Genomic DNA, 23,749 nt, shown 5'->3' with positions numbered 1-23,749 from the left:
CGCCCAGAGCGGGGGGCGGGCCCGCGCGTAGGGCCGCGCGCCGGCGCAGTGCGCTCCCCGCGCAGTCCCGGAGGCAGTGGATTGTGGTTCCGGTTCCGCCGCGGAGACACGTGAAGGTCGGTGAGTTGGTGCGGAGTTTGTTTCGGCACGCGTGGCCGCGCTGGGATGGAGTCCTCCTCGTCTTCCTCCGCAGCGGGTTTGGGCTCGGTCGACCCGCAGCTGCAGCATTTCATCGAGGTAGAGACTCAGAAGCAGCGCTTCCAGCAGCTGGTGCACCAGATGACGGAACTTTGTTGGGTGAGGAGCCTGGGGCTGGGACCTGGCCACTGTACCTACTTTCCTGCCCTTGCCTCGCGCAACTCGCCACGACGCCTGGGATTCGGGGAAGGGAGAGGACCCAGCAGCACCCCTTGGTTTCCTTAGGTTCCTCAGGTCGAGCCGGAAGGGAAAAAGAGTGACTCCGCTTCTCAGAGGGCTGTCACGCCGGACCTCGGCTTTGTTAGTGCAGAGGATTGGAGATCATAGAAGACTTATGCCGTTGTCCCAACCAGTACTTTAGGCACCTAAGGTTGAAGCTGCCAGTGCTGGTCACCAAGACTGATGAGAGCCCCAAGTACTGGGATTTCATTTTTGGCACCCTGAGTCCCAGAGAATCAGTGAATCTCCTGTCCCTGCACTCTTCAGAGTTTGCCTTGATTACTCAGTTGCTCTAAGCGTCCCTCCTGAGAAGTGAGTGGCTCTAGCCCACTAACTATAAAAGTGGGGTAATCTCTATCAACATACACACTTTTTTGCCTTCTTGTTGGATTGTTGTGTAATACCAAGCCGTTTCAGGTCTGAAGGTTGAGGAATTGAGTATGCCCAGTGAGGGGACTTTGGCAAAAGGGTAGAAGGCATTTATTTGCAGCTTGGGATCAAAGTGTTCTCTGGCAGCCAAAGACAGCATAACTGCCCTGCCTTGACATAGAAAATTCACAGAATTCAGAGGCCAAGGATAATTTTCCTTGGAAGTGGAGAGTCTGAGGCTTGTGTACACAACAGAGAATAATGAACGAAATTCATTTGAACCATAAACTTATGGTATTGCTGGACTCTGACCCTTAAAAAATGCTTACTAAACTCCTGTCTGCCTTGAACCAGAGTGCTTTGATTCTTTTTAAAAATCTGATTCATTACGTTTGGACCAGCAGGTGGTGTGGTTAAGGACTCCTTTAAGAATCTGAAAGTTGTGGGCCCTTTAGGAAAATTCATACAATTTTCCATTCATCTTGAGAGAGGATTCAAGAGCCTCTGGCTTACGTAGATGTTAAAGAATCTCCAGTCATAGATATTCTTTTTTCCTTTGGTAGGTTTTAGTGTGTCTTAAAGGCATTTAATGCAAGCAGCATTGTAGAGTTCTAACCAAATTCAGCGAAGGGTTAACTTCCCTTGTATTTTGCTACCTATCTTGCTTTGTAACATCTCAGCTCCACCATTTTCTGGCCCCATGACTTAGGACAAAGTATCTCTGTGCCACAACTTCCGTCTTTGTAAAATGAAGATTAATAATAGTATCTATTCCATAGGGTGGTTGTGAGAATTTAATGTAAGCCTGTAGAAAATTGCCACAAAGTAAGCTGCCAAATGTGAACTATTATTAACATATCAGATACTGTTTTTAGGTGAAGTTTTTCCTCTAAGCAACAAGAAGCTCCCCTTCCTTTTTTTGCCAAGTTCCCTTTGTGATTCTGTATCTTGTCCTGAGCAGGAAAAGTGCATGGACAAGCCTGGGCCAAAGTTGGACAGTCGGGCTGAGGCCTGTTTTGTGAACTGCGTTGAGCGCTTCATTGATACAAGCCAATTCATCTTGAATCGACTGGAACAGACCCAGAAATCCAAGCCAGTCTTCTCAGAAAGCCTTTCTGACTGACCTGAGTATTACCTCTTTGGAAAAGGAAGGTAGTTCAAGAAATGAAGAGCAGTTGATGGGATGGTTGAAGAAAAGGCTGTGGGGGGATCGGCTCCCACCTTTGTCACTCTTGGGACATCCTGTCATCTGAGAATGAACAAAGACCAATTTTTGTGTGTGGGGGTGGTTTGAGGGTCAAATGTGTTTGGGGTTGTGTTTTTTAATGCTAATCTTGGGAGAACAATTGACAGATGAATGGAAAACTCTACTAGATGTATATTACTGTATGTGGGACGATGCTTTCCTCATAGTCCCATTAACTGCTTCCTACAATTTTAATAGTGGAACTGCTCTATAATTTGATAGTGGGACCACATAGGTAATAATCTGTTATTTGTGTGGATTCCTTTCAGATTTCTGGAGAGATCGATATACATCTTTGTGTCTCTCAGAAAGGGCAGCAGTGGGGGAAAGAGTAATTTGGTACTTTACTGTAGGCCTCCTTATCTAATGTTTGATTATCAGTGCTGGAAAAAAAATGTATGGATTATTCATACAGTACATTTCACCCTTCTAGGTTATCTCCCTCCCTTATACTGTGATTCACTTAAATATCTGTATGTAAAGTACAGTCTTGAGCTAGTACAGGTAGCCTGAGAGTCTAGAGGCCTTTAGTTAAAGGAATCTAGCCAGCGAACATAATTCTCATACTAAACTGCCACAAGGAACAAGTTAACTTACCCTGTATGTCAGAGTCCAAAAAAATTTAAAGATGTGCCTAAATGAAAAAATAAGTTATAATGATTTAGGCCAGTCAAAAACTAACAGCAGTTTCAGGTAGAGGTGCATGCCTAATGTAAATCAGCATAGTTTCCATTTACTGCGTCCTTTTAATCACTGAAATAAAAGCTTCTACAAGATTCAAGTCTGATTGAGAAGGCTTTCTATTCTGGTTATCACCTACACCCAGGAGAGATTTGGTGTGGGCTGGTTCCAAGGCTGAAATGTAGTCAGCCTGGGTACCTGTTCTGTGAAAATTATCGTACAGTATTCCAGGGACTGCTGACCTTTTTGTTAGAAAAGAGAACCTAGAGATGAGATGGAGAGGGAAGGAATTCAGTGCTGATGGTTAGTTCCCTGAGTGTAGAAGAGATTATAGTGACTGGATTCCCCTCCTCTTACTTCAGATCCTAGTGGACTGGAGTATAGACCTAAAGTGGAACTACTTGTTGGGAGCCTCTAGTGCAAACCCATGAAAGTTGAGAAATACACATTTCTAGAAGCCTCAAGTCCCTGTTTAACTTCCCACCATATAGGCACTACAAGGAAATTTTTAAAACTCCTGATGAAAACACAATTCACCAAACATTTAAGTACCTACTCTGCCGGACACTGTTTTTGGTGCCAGGATTTCAGCAGTGCACAGAAACAGTCCCTGCCTGTGTGGAGCTTCTGTTTTAGTACGGGGAGACAGGCAACAAACACATCCATATGTCAATATAATGAGTGCCGAGGAGAAGAAGCAGAGTAAGGGTGTCAGGGAATGTTTGTGGGGCATTGTTATTTTAGCTAAAGATGATTGGAGAAGGTCTCTTTGGGGAGGTGGCATTTCAGCAGAGACCTGAAAGAACTAAGTGACCAAGTCATGTAGGTATCTGAAAGAAGAACGTTTCAGGTAGGGGTGACACCAAGTCCAAAGGCCCTAAGGTGGAATTGCATGCTGTGACACCAGTGTAGAAGAAAAGTCGAAGGTCAGTATGGCTGGAGTAAAATGAGTAGGAGAATAGTAAGAAATATGGTCAGAGACAGATGGGGGGATGGCGGGTGGGGATGTGCTGATCATGTAGGGCGTTATAGGCCATTGTGAGGACTTGGCTTTTACCAAGCAAGATGGGGAGCCATTTGAGGGTTTTTAGCAGACAGTGATGTGATATGACATGATATAACTTAAGTTTTAGCAGTGCCTGGCTGCTGTTTGGATAACATGTACATGGTAAAGAAGTAGTAGTAGAAGCATCAGGGTAGTAGGAATAATGGCATTCGAAGTCCAGGAGAAATCGGGCTTTTAGGATGAGTATCTGGTGTATACCTTGTGTCTATATGTCCATGTTGATTCCCGCCCCCCCTATAAAATTTAAGAGTTCATGTAACACCTCAAGTCATAAAGGAAGGATCCTTTAGTCTTCTCCATATTCTTACTTATTCCTTTTTATTATATATTACTTATTATATTTTTTTACTGTATCATTATTTCTTATTCTTCATTACCTGTTAAAGTATTCTCATTACCTTTAGACACAAACTGATATGTCTGTTTTACAAAGTATTATTGCTTGCTTAGCTAACGTACATAATAAGAAAGAGGATCTGTCAGATTCATGTAATACGCTTGAGCACCAAGTATATTTTCGACTCTACTAGACACAGGACAAGGGGAACGAAAAGGTAGACCATTTGCCTGCATCCTCTTGGAGGTTACGTACCAGAGCAACAATTTGAGCTCGTTTGTTTTGTCAGCCTAAGAAATTTGTTTTCAGAACCTTGATAGAAAGGGTACTGTCAGCCCTAATGACATTCAAAGTCCTCATTTCAAATATTCAGGGTAGAAAATTCAAGATTCAATATAAGGATTGGATTAGCAGACTCTTCCTGAAATGAAAAGAAGCCTAAGATATAAAATATAAATACAAAGCTGCTCTGGTGGTGGAGGTGTCTGGAGGCCTGCTTGCTATTGTCTCCTGCCCATCCCTATGCACCACGTCCCCTGGTTCCTAAGGCACTGTCTCAGGACCTCTAGGGTTTATGCAAGCATACTGTGAAAACTGGAACCAGACTATCCCTAAGGCCCCTGCCCATGAATGAACATTAGGGGTAACGCATACAAGGAAATCAAGAACTTGATATTTATTTATGCTAACAAATCTCCAAGGGAGTGTGAATTAAAAAACATAAGTCAATAAACCCCATGTAAAATAGCCTTTACATGGAAAACAATTGATGGTCCTTTTTAAACCAATTTTTCCTTGTATCAATACCTTAGTACAAAATTTTGGCCTAGGGAGATTTTAGCTCAGAGTCCTCATGCTCCCTCTCAGCTTCATTTTTTTGTTTTTGGCATCTTCTGGACTCAAAAGAGGTTGATAGAGAAAAGTCTGGTAACCTTCATTTTCATTCCATGGAGGAGTAAGGGTATTGTTTACATTTATTGATCTTAAGTTAAATGATCTTAAGTTAAATCTTAAGTAGGTATGGACCAAAAGGGATATCTCAAAAGCTATAGAGGAAAAATGGCCAAGAGCTATGGAAAGGAAACCACAGGAGGTACCACTAAAATTGTTGAGGGCCATATGCTGCCATTTCTTGAAAAGAATGGCAGAGCAGGTCATGACAGCAGTAGGGAAAAGGAAATACTACATGGGAATGACTGCATAAGTACTGAAAATATCCAAGGCCCTGTTCAGATAGTTTATCTGAATGCTTACACAAATCACAAGGCAAATCAAGAGTATCCAGCCCAGGGCTGGTTTTGTGATTGGCTTCCCTAAAACAGCTGCTCAAGGCAGTGTCCAAACTTGATACCTGACACAGAACGTGAGCCAACAGAAGAGCAGATGAGAATATACACCCGAGGTTACTCTGGTCATCCCAAGGTCCCACTATGAAGACAAGTAAGTGGAACTGATCACAATACACAGGGCAAAAAAGATGACTCCTGCAATAAAAGAATTGAATTACTATTTTTAGCGCTTATATAAGAAATGCTAAAGCTATTTGACAATTAAATCGTTACATTCTTAACACCTTAACAAGTGAGCAGCATTTGAGCAATTAGCTGTTTAATCTATGAATTAAAAGTTGTGTATCTAAAGCTATGTCTTGGAAAAATCCCTCAAAAAGGCAAAGCCTATACAATATAATTGTGCTACACAGAAATACATAGAAGGGATAATTAGGATATGGCAAACCAGGATTCAGAGGTACTGACCAGGAATTCCAGATGAGCAAATGGGCCAACAGAATTTTGAGATGTATCTGCAATATAATAATAATAGCTATGCTTTATTGAGGGTATGCATACTGCTTGCCACACAATGTACTAAGTATTTTACATTGGATCATCTTTAAAAATTAACAATTCTGTGTGAGAGGAGCTATTATATTCATTTTACAGATGGAGAAGCTGAAGCTCGGAGAATTTATTCAAGGTTACACAGCTAATAAGTTATAGGAATAGGATTTGAGCCCAGGCAGTTTGACTCCAGAGCTCATGGGCTGAAATACTATACTAAACTGCCTCCTAAAGTGTTTAAAGATAGGAAGTAATGTTTCTCTAGAAGATGGGGCCAGAATGATGGGAACATTTCATTCTAGAGATGCCATCGTAGAGTGGAAAGAACCGGAGTTTTAGAGTTAGGCAGAACTGGGTTCAAATCTTGACTCGGCCAGTACCTGCGTGACATTAGGGAAGTCACTTAACCTCTGATCCTCAGTTTCTTTATAAAAAACTTAGATGGTAATGCCTGCCTCACAGGGTTGAAAAATGAGAGTGCATGTAAAGTGCTTGGCACACTGTAGGTACTTTAATGTAGCTATCATTTATTATTATTTTTCAGAACTGAGCATCTTTGATCATCCTGGCAGAGTTGTTGTCTGGGAGAACAAGAAAAAAGCAAGAAGTCACTTCATGAAGCTAACTAGTTGATAAAGTGGCAGAGCTAAAGGAGCATGTAATGTTAAGAAGTTTGAGTTTTATGTTGCAATCAATGGATAGCTGTTGGAGAATTTTAAAGTGGAATAATATAATATTTGTACTTGTTTCATGACAAAAGTACTACCTGCATGTTTTAAAACTTTCAAACAATATAGAATTGCTTACGATAAATGAAAGTCCTCCCCTTACCCTCATATATGCATTTAGAAAGATCATTTTTACAGCTATATGGTAGTTGATTAAGACTAGGAGAATAGTAAGGGTATTTCGTTAGTTCAGGCAAGAGACTGTGGAGGATTGAATTCAGATAGTGGAAGTGGGGATGGACAGGAGGGGACATGTTAGGAATATGAGGGAGCTGTGAGAGAAATCTGGAGTAAAATGGAGAGGGAGTAAGACATTATAGAGAAAGAGGTAGGGGATAGAATAATGTGCCAGTGAGACCATGCCTTGGGACTCAAAGGGCAGCAGAAGTGACTGGGAAGAGAGGGAGATAACACAACTGATAACGTTGAACAGGCTTCAGAGAGGAAGTTACACAAATGGCCATCCCCATGGGTAACCCCTGGAATTTATTGCTGCCCTCCAATTTGAGGAACATAAGCATATCACCAAAGTCAAAAGATTACTCACAATGTTCTATAAACTTTTCATGGGAAAAGTTAGAAACAAGCCAAGAGGAAAAGAAAGATAAAATATTATTTGAGTTTTAACACTGTATTCTGATGAAGCAAGGAGGAATGAGTAGAAAGATAAAAAGGAAAAAAAGTGGGGAGGCAGGGAGTCAGCAGTACAGTCATCCCTACAGAGGGATTGGTTCCAGGACAACCCCCCCACCCCTGCAGATACCAAAATATGCAGGTGCTTGAGTCCCTTATATAAAATGTAGTATTTGCATATAATTTACATCCTGCTGTATGTATATTTTAAATCACCTCTAGATTACATATAATGCCCAATACAATATAATGTAAGTGCCATGTAAATAGTTGCCAGAGTTCAGGAAATTAAAAGTTTTGCTCTTTGGAACTTTCTGGATTTTCTTCCAAATATTTTCAATATGCGGTTGGTTAAATCCACAGATGTGGAACCTGTGGATACAGAGGGCCTACTGTATTTGTTAAACTGTCCTTCAGACCTATAGTTATTTCCTTAAAGCTTAAACCATTTGCTACATAACATGACTGACCTGTGTATTAAACCAGTATTGTTCAAATTAAAAATCTCAGGTGGTCATGATATTGCTAGATGTACCTTGTCACTACAAAGGAAACATCAACACGGGTTAGTTGCAACAGTTATCCATCATTATGTGGCAGCATACACCACCAGGTTGAAAGAGCTGATCCCCATTTTTCAAGCATTTTCTTTTTTTTCTTTCCCTTAGGCAGGTCCCAGGGATGCTTTATTTTCTTCTTTTCTTGAAGCTGCCAACACTTTGAGGTTCTTCCCATCAGATTAACTATAATTCCTAATCACTCCATTCTCCACAAGACAAACATATAGGCTCTTAGCATAGTAAGGGTTTTGCTTTGAATCACCATGGGAGAATAGACATGGGACAACATGCAGAATAAATACAGGGAAGTTACAAAGGTTACAGAATTTTACAAATTTCTAACAATCAACTCTGATTCATATTCCCTTCCTTACTGATACAGTGATTACCAAGATCTCCTTCGGTCTTTATTCTTTAGTGGGCTTTCAGCTTCCCCACTTCACACAAAACTCAGAAGTGAAAAAAGAAAGGGTTATTAATTTTGTCTACATAAAAAATTATGAACAGCAAAAACTTCCATAAGCAAAGTTAAGAGAAAAACAAATGGGGAACAAATATTTGAAACTTTTCTACAAAGGACCTAATTTACTTCTTATATAAAGGGCTCCTACAAGTCAATAATAAAAGAACAGTCACTCGATAGATGGGCAAAGGATATAAGGAGACAGCACAAAGAAATAGAAATGCAAATGGCTCTTGAACATGTGAAAAGATGTTTATATTTAAGAGAAATTTTTAAAACCTGCACTGAGATATCATCTTTGTGGGTGCAAGGAAGCAGGTACTCTTTACTGGTCAGAATGTAAATTGGTACCACCTCCATGGACAGCAGTTTAGCAATATCTACCAAATTGATAGATGTATAAACCTATTCCAGAAATCTGACTTCTAGAAACTCATCCTGCAGATATACTCACATGTACAAAATGAGGAACCTCTTTATATACTGATATGGAATGAGCTCCAATACATATTAAATTAAATTAAAACAGCAGTATTTAAGACACAATATGCTACCATTTGTGCAAAAGGGGGGGATTAAAATACATGTACACATTTGCTTGAATAAGCATAAATTATCTCTTGAAGGATATTGTTAACATTGATTGCAGGGAGAGGAACTGGGTGTTTAGAGAGTAGGAGTGAGAGGGAGACTTTTTACTATATATCTTTTCTCTATGCCTTTTGAATTTTGAATCATGTGACTATATTACTTATTCAAAAATTAATATTATTTTTTGGAAGAAAAATCAAACTCTCATTTTTATATATTCTTGTACCCAGTAGTTTGTAGATCCTCTTGGATTTTTCTAGTAGAAAATAAAAAAAACATATCATCTATAACAACATTGCTTTTGTTTCTTTCTAAGCCTTACACTTTTTGGTTTGTTTTGCTTTATTCACGGGCTTCCAGTACAATAGTGAGTAGAAGCATTGCTGGTCAGCATCCTTGTCATCTTCCTGACTCTTCTATTCACTCTTCTAAAAAATTAATATTATGTTAAAAATAAAATTTCTCCCCACTTCAGAACTCTGAGCTCTGTACTAAGAAGCAGAGAGGTGATGGAAACCACTTCCAGGAATAAAAATCCTATATCTCAGCTTCAGTAATTTCAGATGCCCACTAGTTGCAAATAGATTATTTATATATCTAAGGACCTCAAGTAGGGATGGGATAAGTGGGGGGTAGTGAGTAAGGCATTCACCTTGTGTGCAAAATTTAAGGGGATGCCAAAAAACTCAGTGATCAAGATAAATACTTTAATGCAATATTTTAAAAATCAAAATTAGTGCAAAAATTCATGATGAACAAAACGTCAAAATTTTAAATAAAGACAATGCCATACTGAGCCATACTGGAGTGTGAGGAAAAAGGAAAAACGTGGGCCCCATATATGTGTTTTTGTGTATTCTTGAATGGTTAATTTTTTCCCGAACATTAAAGCAGTTGAAAAAATGTTGGAAAAATTGAAAAGTAGATACATTACAACTCACAGCATTAAGTTTAAATATTTTATCAACACTAAAAGCAGAATTAAAATTTACTTTCCTGCCTTTAATGGAAGCAAATTCATCAATAATATTTTCATTAAAACCAATAATAGTCTCATTAAATATTTTCTTAGGCCTAATAAGAATATATAGAATTTGGGGGAAGTGCTAGTAATCTAGTGGGATTTATATGCAATGTAGGGGCTTCCCTGGTGCAGTGGTTGGGAATCCGCCCGCCAGTGCAGGGGACACAGGTTCGAGCCCTGGTTGGGGAAGATCCCACATGCCGCGGAGCAACTGGGTCCGTGCACCACGACTGCTGAGCCTGCGCTCTGGAGCCCGCGAGCCACAACTGCTGAGCCCATGTGCCACAGCTACTGAAGCCCGCGTGCCTAGAGCCCATGCTCTGCAATAAGAGAAGCCACCGCAATGAGAAGCCTGCGCACAGCAACGAAGAGTAGCCCCCGCTTGCCGCAACTAGAGGAAACCCGCGCGCAGCACCGAAGACCCAACGCAGCCAAAAATTTTTAAAAAATAAATTAAATAAATTTATAAAAATAAATAAATAAATAATACAAGGTGGATATTGGAGAATCTCTGGAAATAAGGATCACAAGGTAGACATGTACTATTTAGTTACGCCATGTTAAGGAGTTTAGATTTTATTTTGAAGGTGATGGTGAACCTCTAAAGTATTTCAAGCACATGTTTTAGGAAGATTACAATCACACCAGTGCCAAGGACTGAAAAAGGACAAGACTGGCAGTAGGTACCTGATAGATTTTTAAGTCAGAAATGTAATTCCAAGGTAGATAGGGTAAGTTTTTTTTTTTTTTCTTCCCGGACTGGGGCACGAACCCGTGTCCCCTGCATCGGCAGGCGGACTCTCAACCACTGCGCCACCAGGGAAGCCCGATAGGGTAAGTTTTGATGACTAAATAAGAGGAGCAAGGGACTTCCCTGGTGGTCCAGTGGTTAAGACTCCACGTAGGGGGCGCGGGTTTGATCCCTGGTCGGGGAACTAAGATCCCACATGCCGCGCGGTGTGGCCAAAAAAAAAAAGAGGAGCAAAAGAGAAAAAATGAGGATGACCCACCATTCAAGATTCGCCCATTTACCACCTGTTGTGTATCCGTATTACACATTTGTTCTTGAAATGTGTGAAAGGAAATATATTACTCTCTCCTTTCTAAGAAGCATGCCAAGCACCTTTTATTTTTGTAGCTGAACTCACCAAAAAAGTTGAGGATCATTAATCTGGTCAATTTTCTCATATTACAAATGACCTATCCATAATATATATATATGATATATGTGAAATGTATCCTTCTCACCCTCACTATAGTCCTTTTCAACAAAGTTCTTTTCAAGAAACTGGCACAAAATCTGGTATTCTACCAAATATGCCAAGATTAGGATAAAAGAAAAAAAGCAGCAGGCCTCAGATAACTGGTAGGTTGACAGTTTTGTTTTCTTTTTTAGGCAAGAAGAAATATTTAAAGATGATGAAATAGGGCAGAAAAATCCATTTATATTCTTCCATGAAAGAAAGGAGGATGACCTTTTAAATAAGAATTTTTAAAATTGAAGTATAGTTGATTTACAATATTATACTAGTTTCAGGTGTACAGCACAGTGATTCAGTATTTTTACAGATTATACTCCATTAAAAGTTAGTACAAGATAAAAGTTGTAATTCCCTGTGTGGTACAATATATCCTTGTTACTTATCTATTTTATGCATAGTAGTTTGTATCTAACATCTAAGACAATGCTGCCTGCCATCCTACGATTACTTACCTTTAAAAATAATCTTTGATATCCATTTTCAGTAATGCGGTGGCCAAAATAACCTGAAAGTCCAACCACATTACAAAACACTTGGAAATACAGAATAAAGTATAACATCCTTTTAAATGTATAGCTGAGTTTACAGGTAAGTAAAGGAAATCACTAGGGGTCGAAACACAAAGTGGAAAACCGAACACAAGAACATTTAGTGAATGTTGAAGTTTTAGCCGCTCTGATGGTGTGGTGCAAGTGGTTTGGTTATCTCACAAAGTAGGGTGCTTAGATTCTGATGCCCATGTAGAGGCAGGAGACAGAGCCTTGGGCCTAAGTAAGGCAGAGAATTGGAGCTGGGACACCTGTAGAAAGTTGGAACTTTCAAAGGACTACATCTTCAGTAAGGGTGAACTAGACAAAAAAATCCATTCACTAGTAACAAGAAACAACCTGGGATCTGGGAAGGTGGAAAAAAGTTCTTCCCACGAGGATTTGTATCCTCAAGGCTTCTTTCACATGGGTTTGAGATTCAAAATGTATACTCCTTGCAAAGTCCAAGAATCCTCCAGATCTAAAAATTAGCACAAAGTGGGTCCTAGCTGTTGATATCCCTCAGACTACTTGGCAGAAGCAACATAAAACAGCTCTAAAGGGACAAATCCTCCACAAGATCCCCACAGGTAAAGCTACACTGAACATGACTTACAATAAAAAATTATAAAACACATGAAGAAACACCCCACCATAAGCCAATGTCTCAAGATACAACAGCAGGATTAGACCCCAAATCTTCAGATAATAGAATCATCTAATGCACACTGTAAAATAACTATGCTTAAGATTAAAGACATAAGTGAAACATGATAAAAAAAGAAGACACTATTTGTTTTAAAGAGACCAAGTAGTTTTGAAAGATAATTCTAGAAATTAAAAAACACAGTTTTAATGTTAAAAACTCAATGGGTAGATTAAACCATAGATTGGGCACAGCTAAAAAGTGGTAAACTGGAACACATATACAAAATATAACACAGAGAGATAGATAAAGAATTTAAAATATGAAAGAGAGGTAAAGAGACATAGAGGACAAATGGAAAAAAAGTAATATTCAAAGAACTAATGGCTGAGAATGTTCCAGGACTGAAGAATTAAAGATGTGAATTCTCAGATTCAGGAAGTATGAGTCCTGAGCAGGAAAAATACAAATTAAATTCACATTTAGACCATTTTGGTGTATCTTCAGAACATCAAAACAAATGATCATAATGATAATACTTAACATTTCCTGTGTGCCAGGATTGTTCTCAACACTTTACCCAAAAGACAATCATTTTAATATATTGGTATATTTTTCTTCCAGTCTTTTATCCATGCATGTTTATGTACATATACAAAAATTTCGAAGACAGATAAGAATAATAATACACATATAATTTTGTATTCTATTTTTTTACTCAACATCTTTCCATAAGCATTTTCCTATGTCATTAAGCAGCAGCAGCAGCAACAAAGGCACAAATAACAGCTAACATTTTAGTGTCGTGGTTATGAACATGGGTTTTGAAGTCAAACTTTCTGTGTTTGAATCCCAGCTCACCACTTATTAGCTGTGTGACCTTGGGTAAGTGACTCATCCTCTCTCTGGTCCCATTTTCTCATCTGTAAGAACCTACATCCTAGAGTTATTGCGAGTTACTATTAACTAAGCTATCTGCCAGGCACTGTGCTAGATGCATGAATAATCTCATTTAATCCTCACAAAATCCCTGTGGGTTAAAACTGTTATTGCCCCTATTTTACAGATGAGAAAAGTGGGGCTTAGAAAGACTAAGTGATTTGCCCAAAATCACATAGCCAGTGATGGTGCTTCAACTTGAATTCAGATGTCTCCAAAACCTATACTCTTGATTGTCATGCTACACTCTTTCTTCTTCAATATGTTTGAATGGCTTCATGGTATGTAGAGATCATAAAGCTCATCACAATATTCCCCAAATGTTGCACATTTAGATATTTTCCACTCATTTCCTATTACAAATAACCCAGTGAAGAACATCTTTGTCCATAAAATATTGTGTGAACTTCAGAAAAACCCCTTAGGGTAGTTATTCTGAAGTGGACTTAGACTAAGTATGAACATTTTAAGGCTCTTAACATAAGCTGGCAAACTGCTTTCCAGAACTTTGGTAGTTTATGAGAATAAGGTTAAATATGTTTTCATATATTGACCACCTATTTATATGCTTTGACCATGTTTCTTCAAAGACATTCATTCTTCTAATTTGTTTGTATGCTAAATAGTTATATATTATGTTATGGTATATACATTTATGTTATATGTATATATTTACATGTTATATATAATATATATTAAGTTATATGTTTTATAGTTATATAGTATGGATATTAGCCAGTTTTATCATATAAATTTTTAATAAACTTTTTATTGTAGAATAGCTTTAGACTTTCAGAAAAGTTGTGAAGACAGTACAGAGTTTTCATATACTCCATACCCAGTTTCCTCTATTGTTACACCTTACATTAGTATGGTACAGTTGTCACAACTAATGAACCAATACATTATTAACTAAAGTTCATACTTTATTCAGGTTTCCTTATTTTTTTTTAACCTAATGTCCTTTATCATCCAGGATACCACAGTACATTTAGTCATCATGTCTTCTTAGGCTCCTTTTGCTGTGGCTTTTTTTGCCTGTTAAACTTTTTTTTGCAAATCTTTTACTTCCAATTTATAATTTGTCTTTCTCATGTATGAGGTTTTTTTCTGATGCATATAAAAAGTAAATTGTATATTCAAATATATCAGTATTTTCTTCTGTGATATCTTCTCCTGTATTTATACTTAGGAAGTTCTTCCCCATATCAGATTGAGGAAAATGTTTACCTATATAATTTCTTATTGTTTCATACTTTCACTTTTATATTTATATCTAACTCACTAGTCCACATGGAATTTATTTTGGTATATGGTATGAAGGAGGCAGTCTAATTTACTTTTTCCCAAATAGTTACCATTTCTCTGTGCACCATCTCTTATAAATTCCTTTCTTTTCCCACTGATTTGTGATTCTCTATTACCTGTTAAGGTTTGTTTCTGGGCTGTCTATTCTTTTCCACTGTTAGGATGACCAATCATCCCAGTTTGCTCAGGACCGTCTCAGTTTTAGCACCAAAAGTCCCATGTCCTGGGCAGCCCCTCAGTCCTGGGCAAACCCCCCATTGGATAGAGTGGTTGGTCAACATATCCACTGTCTTTTCTTGTGCCATTGCTATGCTGTCTTATTTACTGTTGCTTTATAATACATCTTCATATCTAATAGAGCAAGTACCCCTCACTGTTCTCTCCAAAAATTGATTGTTTCTCCTTCTAGATGAAATTCAGAGTATTTTACCAAATCCCAAAATAAAAATTCTAGTGGGATTGCATTACAGTTACAAATAATTTGAGGACAGACATTTTTGCAATATTGAGTCTTCTCATGCAATATGGAATGCCTCTTTCAAGTCTTCTTGCATGTTTCTTATCAAAGATTCAAAGTTGTTTTCATATAGGCCCTTACATACATTTCATTCCTAGGCAATCTAAAATTTTATACTGCTATATTAAATGGGATCTTTTTTCCTCCATTATATTTTCTAAATAATTAAAAAGATATTTTTATGTATATCCACACAATTTTACCTAAATGCATAAATGTGAATTATACACATGCTTTATTTATTAATCACAGCCTTTTTTTTCTTTTGTTTTTTGCTTGGCTACCCCAACTCTTCTCCACTTCTACCCCTGCCACACATGTTAATAACCTAATATGTACCTTTCCGTTTTCCCCATACTTAGAGAAATCTATACAGATAGATATAGATAGATGATAGATGATAGATAGATAGATAGATAGATAGATAGATAGATAGGTAGATAGATGATAGACGATAGATAGGTAAATATGTTTTTTGCTCATTGATTTTTTGTGTACTTTTATTTATTTTTAACATCTTGATTGGAGTATAATTGCTTTACTATGTTGTGTTAGTTGCTGCTGTATAACAAAGTGAATCAGCTATATGTATACGTATATCCCCATATCCCCTTCCTCTTGAGCCTCTCTCCCACCCTCCCTATCCTACCCTTCTAGGTGGTCACAAGGCATGGAGCTGATCTCCCTGTGCTATGCAGCAGTCACTGATTTTTTTAAAATGGAGTCATATTATATACATCAGTAGATATTTCCAGATTGTTTACCATGACTATAATACTAAATATTTCTACCATCAATGTGTAAGAACACCTGTATGGGAAAAAGCACTCTTTCTCCTGTGTTTCTCCTTTACTCTCACACTACTACCACACAATATCTCTGACACCAGATGTGTGGTTTTTCCACACATCAAGCAATTCTCTGACACCAGATGGGTGTCCTACAATTCAATTCAGTCCTAACGCTATCTACTTAGTGTCAGATCTCACAAATTAAGGGTTCAGTCCCACAAGACTCCCCCTACTTCAGACACAAGTTGAAAGTCCCAGCTTGTCACCTGTACTTCTCACTGACCAGCTAAAAATCGGGGTTCTGATGACCCCTCCTTGGGTTTAATATCGATAACTTTATGTTTACCAGTTTATGATAAAGGATATAATAAAGGATATGAATGTACAGCCAGATGAAGAGATACATAGGGCGAGGTCCAGAAGGGCACTGAGCCCAGGGGCTTCTGTCCTCATGGATTTGGGATGCGGCACCCTCCCAAACTTCTAATCATGGTTTGGTCTTTCTGGTGATGAGTTCCCATCCTGAAGTTATTCAGGAGCCCACTAAGAGTTGCCTCATTAGAACAAAAGACATTCCTATTGCCCAGGAAATTACAGGGGATTTAGGAGCTCTGTGTCAGCAACCAGGGGCAAAGACCAAATATTAGAACAAAAGATGCTACTGGTACTCTTATCACTTAGGAAATTTACAAGGGTTTCAGGAGCTCTGTGCCAGGAACTGGGAACAGAGACCAATATATATATTTTTCTATTATTTCACAATATTCTTTTTCCCCCATATCCACCAGCAATAAATTTTTGCCGCTCCTAAACCACCCAAATGTCCATCATAGGAGATTTGCTGGGTAAAATATGGCACACTGGAACAATGGAATACCATGCAGCTGTTAAAAGAAATTAGAAAGTTTCTATATACTGCTATGGAGTGATCTCCATTAAGTGAAAAAGCAAGGCGCACAACAGTATTATGAAAGAAAGTGGGAAAATAAGAACATATACATGCTTGTTTATGTTTTCAAAAATAAACAATGGAAGTATAAACTAAGAGCTAATAAAGATTGTTACCTCTAAGAAGAAGAAGGAACAGTCTATTGGGGGTCAGGAATGAAAGATAGACTTCTCTGAATGTGTCACTAGTTTTGACTTTGGAATCATGTAAATGTTTTTCACAATTATAATAAAAATTAAACAAAAAACTCCCTAACATTTGAAAACAAAATAAATACAACAAATTACATATATATCAGTTGTTGGCAGAGCAACACAGAATTATTCCACGTTTCTTTAAGGCACAGTAATTTGACTCAACTGGTGGGATAGACCCAAAAGAGAAAAAAAATCACAAAGAAATCAAATTACTTTCAATAACCGTATTTGTTAGCAATAGTACTGGAATTGTTATTTTAAAACTATAAGATATGTATTGTAGAATAGAGTAAATAAATAATTATGTTAATGTCATTAGCAACTGAGATTTCAGGATGAGAAAAGGGACACAAATATAAAATCAAAGTAGTTGAGAACAAATTCTATAATTTCAATTTTGAGCTGAAAATATCAGGATGAACTGATTTATTTTTCTCTTTCTAAAAATATACTTTTAATGTTTTTATAGTTGAATACATCTATCTCTTCTTTTATATAACTTCCAGATATATAGCCTTTATTAGAAAGATTTCTTCTGCCCCTGCACTGTACTCACAGTCTACCAGACTTTCCATGTTTACCATTTTACTTTTATATTAAGTATTAAACTATCTGGAATTTATTTTTCAAAAATGTATAAGATAAGAATACATTTTTATTTTCTTCCAAATGGATAGCCAATTGTGCCAGTATCAATTATCAAATAATCTATACTTTTCCCACTGAACTGAACTATTGTCTTGGTCATACATTAACTTTTCACATATCCTGGTGTCTCATTTTGGATTTACTTTTCTGTTACACTGATCTTTTTGTCTAATCTTATATTAATATTATGTTGATTTGATCACAATGGCTTAATAGCATTTCCTAATACCTAGCAAGACAAATCCTCCTTCAGTGTTCTTATTTTTCAGACTTTTCTTGATGACTCATTTTATCCAATTCTCCCTAAAAAATCTTGTTGGGATTCTATTTGGAATTGCTTTACATTTATATATTAATTCTGGGATAACTGACATTTTTCCATTAGGTCTCCCCATTCAAGAACACTGCATGTGCCTTTTCATTAGCTCACGAGATTGTCTTATATTTATAAAATATTTATAATGAAATTTTATAGGTTTCTTCATATAGCTCCTGTGACTTTCTGGCTAAATATATTCCAAAGTATTTTATAGGTTCTTGAAAAGTTTTTTTCCAGCTTTATTGAGGTATATATACTTGACAAATAAAAATTGTATATATTTAAGGTGTACAACGTGATGTTTTGATATACCTATATATTGTTAAATTATTACCACAATTAAACTAATTAACATATCCCTCACTTCACATAGTTATTATTTTTGTGTGTGTGTGAGAACACTTAAGATTAACTACATTTAAGTTTTTATTTAATCTTAATTAACTTAAATGTAAATAGCTACACGTGACTAGTAGCTACCATATCAAACAGCACAGGTCTATATTATCTAAAATAATGTTAAATAATAACAATAGTAGGTATGTCTTTATAGTCCCTGCTTTTAATCAAAATGGTTTTAACTTTAGCTACTTAGGATACTCTTTGTCTTGGTTTTTGGTAAACAGGCTGTTATATTTAGGGCTTTTTTCTATTCTTATTTTACTTAGAGTTTTTATTAGGAATTCCTGCTGAATTTTGTCAAATTACTTTTACTATTTATTTATGTGATCATAGGGCTTTTTCCTTTAACTTAGTGGTATAATGGATTATGATGATAGATTTTCTTATGTCTAACCACTCTCATTCCTGGAATAACCCATATTTAGTCATAGTCTAATTTGTTATTAAATGATTTTAAAATAAAAATTTAATGTGATTTTAACTAGAAATTATGTTATTTCTTTTTAAAATTTTTATTTTATATTGGAGTATAGTTGATTAACAATGTTGTGTTAGTTTCAGGTGTACAGAAAAGTGATTCAGTTATACATGTACATATATCCATTCTTTTTCAGATTGTTTTCCCATTTAGGTTATTACAGAATATTGAGCAGAGTTCCCTGTGCTCTACAGTAGCTCTATTTTCTTCAAGAGTACCTAGATCTTTCTGTTTCTCTGCCGTGACAAGGTAGAACTATGCTCCCCCTGTTGGGCATAGATCACCATTTCTGTAGAGCTCAGATCACCTAGGATGCAGCCCATCTTCACATGCATATTCAATTACTTATTCAAAAGGTAAGAAGATAGAATTGGACTAGGGGAAAACAGATAAAAGGTAAATAAACCTAAAATTCCTTCTCTAGACTTAGACTAGGCAGTTCTTAGAAAAATGGTAAAAATGACCAAGTTGATTACTATTCCTTTTACCACATAGATTTTTTTCTAGTGTATCAATAGGAATAAAAACTGGCTGATTAATTTAAATCTAGTGGGCAGTTCCCAGGAACAAAGTAAAGAGGCAGCAAGGGGCATGTAAGACAGATAAATTAAACTAAAGAAAATGATTGCAGAAGTAACAATTTAAGCAAAGTTACAGTTGGTGTGCTTTATATACAGGCAAATATTCACTGAAATATATAGTATCTTCTAAATACTCTAAAAATTAAAACTTCTACCAAATAAAGAGACAAATGAAATAAAAGACCATCTTTGGCAGAAGTAAAATACTATCAGAACTAATTTGGGAGTATAACAATTAAAAATGAGAAAGATAGAGTAAAAATTATGATGATACTAATGGACATCCCAGATAAAGCACCTTCATTCTGCCTACCTAATACCTTCAATGCACCCAAGGGTTACTAGGGCAAAGACACAGGCTACAGAATTGGCAGCTTCTCTGACTCCCACTTCAAAGGAGACACAAAGTTCATGGTTACATGAGGGAACATGAGTATGTATAAACCAAACTTGGCATATCTGTACTAATTTTTACATATACTACACTTCTTAAAGTTAAGTCCAGCCCACATAAAGAATCAAACGCTCTTATACATCCACTGTGCTGTATAAACTCTGAACTTCTACCAAATTCCAGTTCAGCACTACCTTTTCTCATGACTAAATAAATCCCACAGCAGCTATAAAACAAGACAGTTCTTACTGATGCCCTAGTAATTTTTATCATTATTCCAGTGAGCCAAGTTTGATAGTTTTTTGTTTTTTGTTGCGATACGCGGGCCGCTCACTGTTGTGGCCTCTCCCGTTGTGGAGCACAGGGTCCGGACGCGCAGGCTCAGCGGCCATGGCTCACGGGCCCAGCCGCTCTGCAGCATGTGGGATCCTCCCAGACCAGGGCACGAATCCGTGTCCCCTGCATCGGCAGGCGGACTCTCAACCACTGCGCCACCAGGGAAGCCCCTGATAGTTTTTTTTTTTAAGTTGATAGTTTCTAATACGTTATGACCCACTAAAGTATCAGTAAATGTGCACAAATGACTGGTAAATAAGGAGCAAATGCATCATGTTTCCAGAGAAATGAGCAGCAGATAAGCATTTGATTTATATTTTACTGTGATTAAGAAAACTGTGCTTCTGCCAGAACAGAAGACCGAAAAGGCAGGATTTTATTGAAAAGCTCACAGACAGCCTCAATTTCTGGAATCTGACATCAACTTTATCCTCATCTCCTTACGTTATTTGTTCCCAGGATGCCACCATCATTTGGATAATTTTCCTAGCGAAGTTGCTTCATCCCCAACATAGAGCCCATCTGCAAAGACTGGGACAGATCTCTCTTTTACTTCCTCCCTCCCTTCCTTAAAAGAAGTTGCTTCCTTATAGTGCAGGCCTTGAGAAGTGAGACTCAACTGTAACTCTAGGCCAAGGCAACAGGAGCTGAAGTTAAATTTGCTTTTGCTTAGCCACACAGAAATGGATGTGAATGTAGGGCAGAGACAGAAATATACTCTTGAGATAATTTTTTATTATATAAAAGTAAGTAAATATGTATCTATGCTTATGTAACTGTGTATGTGAGTGTGCATGTAATTATGGGCGGAAATGAGGTTTTACTGAAAATATCTGGGAAAAAGAGAAACCCTGAATGCTTGTTGGCTTATTCTAAACCTGGCTGTGATCCATGAAGAAAACACTGTCAAAATCAACTTTATAAGAATTCTGGAAACAAATCAAAAGTTTATAGCAACTATACTTGTTGAGTGACATCACCAAAAATGGCAGAGTAGGGAACTCCAGGGTTCCATCTCCATGAAAACAACTAATAAGTGGTCAAAAACTGTCAAGTTTTTCAGAATTCTGGAATCTAATTTAAAAAATACAAGCAGTGGAAAGTTTAATGAGGAAAAAATTGGCTACACTGCAGTAAAAGAGTGCTGTGGTGTTTTTAATCACCTACCTACCAACTCCTCACTCCCCAGGTCAGTGGCAGCCATGAAGATGACATCCTGCACTCCTGGCACAGGTTGATATTGCCAGAGTGAGCAATACAGACCTTGTTCCCAAGGATTGTGATTGTTTCTTTCAAACTGACTAGTGGCTCCCTCAAGGACTGGTATAAGGGCCTGCCTTTATTTCATCTGAATTAGAGCAATCTCAGGGCTTCCTCAGTGGCTTTTGCCAAAAGCATTTAAAAGCAAAAGTATTGTCTGGAGCAGCCTGGGGGAAGGGATAACAGTAGAGACAAGAAATAGACAGCCTGAAAAGCCCTGGAAAAAGGGAGTTGGGAAAGGAAGCCTTCCAACAGCTCTTATGTATACCAGGGAATTGAGAAAGCTACATGCATGCCAAGAGCTAGACACATGTTCAGAAAAGGCCTGAGAAGATTTAAGCTTTCACCTCTGCCTGATCTTCAGGATTTGTCCAAGCAGGAACTGAAGGTTAAGGCAGAGTTGTAAAGGAACTGGCTAAGCATTTACAGAGTCCCCCAACGCAGAGGCAATCTACAAACATTGGGAGAGTACTTTTCTCTTTCTCTTTTTTCCTTTCTGTATTTCTTTTCTTGGCTCTAAGCATTTAAGAAAATTCCATCAAAATACTAGTTGACCACTAATCTAATGGAATACAAACCTAACTGGCCACATTACACAATACAGTAGTCTCCCCTTATCTATGAGGGATACGTTCCAAGACCTCCAGTGGATACCTGAAACTGAAGATAGTACCAAATTCTATATATATGAATACTGTGTTTTTTCCTATACATACATACTTATGATAAAGTTTAATTTATAAATTAGGCACAGTGAGAGACTAACAATAGTAATAACAATAACACTGAACAATTATAACAGTATACTGTAATAAAAGTAATGTGAATGTGGTCTCTCTCTTTCACTCTCCCTCTCAAAATATCATATTGTACAAACTTAATGCCTTTTCCATCCTAACCAAACACTTATCATGCACTGTGGCCATAACTCTTGTAGTTTGAGGTGCAACAGGAAAACTATCATGAATTTCTTTTTCCTTCTTCCTGATTTCACAGATAGAAGATTCTTTCTTACTGTAGATCTTAGCAACCTCAGCAAACAATTTTTTTCTTCCCTTATTAAGTCAAGAACTTTCACCTTTTCATTTAAAGGAAGCACTTTAAAGCTTCTCTTTGGCATATGTGAATTGCTAGCATCACTACTCTTATGCTTTGGGGCCATTATTAAGTAAAATAAGGGTTATTTGAACACAAGCACTGCAATACTGTGACAGTTGATCTAATAACCAAGATGGCCACTAAGTGACTAACAGGCAGGATATGCTGGACAAAGGGATGATTCATGTCTCAAGTGGGACAGAGTGGAACAATGAGATTTCATCATGCTACTCAGAACAGTACACAATTTAAAACCTACGAATTATTTATTTCTGGAATTTTCCATTTAATATTTTCAGACCATGGTTGACTGTGGGTAACTGAAACCATGGAAAGTGAAACTGAGAATAAGGGGGAACTACTGTAGAGATTTTATAAAAATAGTTTAGAAAAGTTATTAAACAAATACAGTCCACAATAGGAAGCAAAACACACCCTGAGGAAGAGGAACAATCGTATTTCAAAAGTTGCCATATTATAACATTCAAAATATCCAGTTTTCAACAAAAATTAAAGTAAGCCAAAGAAAGGAGAAAGAATGGCACATTCACAGGAAAAAAAGAAATTAATAGAAACTGTCCCTAAAGAAGCTGAGACATTGTTTTTACTAGACAAAGAGTTTAAATCAACTGTCTTAAATATGCCCAAAGAGCTAAAGGAAACCAAGAACAAAGAACTAAAGGAGAGTAGAACAATATCACACCAAGCAGAGAATATCAATAAAGAGATATAAATTATAAAAAGGAATGAAAAAGAAATTCTGGGGTTGAAAAGTATAATAACTGAAATAAAAAATTCACTAGAGGAGAGAGTTTTGAGCAAGGTTTGAGCAAGGAGAAGAAAGAATCAATGAACTTGAAGATAGATTAATCCATATTATCTGGTCTGAGGAGCAGGAAGAAAAAGGAATAAAGAAAAATTAATAGAGCCTAAGAGACTGATAAGACACTATCAATCATACTAACATATGCAAATGGGATTCCTGGAGGGATGGAAGAGAGAGAAAAGGGAATAAAAAATATTTAAAGAAATAATAACTGATAACTTCCCAAATTTGATGAAAGACATGAACCTATGTATACACGAAGAAGCTAACAACCTCCAAGCAGTGTAAATTCAAGAGATCCACACTGAGACACAT

The 23,749-nt window shown here is 37.3% G+C and overlaps 1 protein-coding gene across 2 annotated transcripts; it reads left to right on the top strand.

The window, feature by feature from the left end:
- The first annotated feature begins 57 nt into the window (after window positions 1-57).
- Window positions 58-7,628, top strand: TIMM8A (translocase of inner mitochondrial membrane 8A). 2 transcript variants are annotated; one of them, XM_033412393.2, is made up of 3 exons: window positions 62-297; window positions 1,748-1,938; window positions 6,502-7,628. In XM_033412393.2, exons 1-2 carry the CDS (start codon window positions 166-168, stop codon window positions 1,907-1,909), a joined length of 294 nt encoding a protein of 97 aa, XP_033268284.1. In that variant the 5' UTR covers window positions 62-165; the 3' UTR covers window positions 1,910-1,938; window positions 6,502-7,628. The 2 variants fall into 2 exon arrangements, with proteins under 2 accessions (XP_004283556.1, XP_033268284.1); XM_004283508.3 differs by lacking the exon at window positions 6,502-7,628 and having other exon boundaries at window positions 58-297; window positions 1,748-2,813.
- Window positions 7,629-23,749: the final 16,121 nt, after the last annotated feature.

The sequence above is a fragment of the Orcinus orca genome, chromosome X, assembly GCF_937001465.1.
Source record: "Orcinus orca chromosome X, mOrcOrc1.1, whole genome shotgun sequence".
Lineage (NCBI taxonomy): Eukaryota > Metazoa > Chordata > Mammalia > Artiodactyla > Delphinidae > Orcinus > Orcinus orca.
This window is presented reverse-complemented; position numbering and strand designations above follow the sequence as displayed.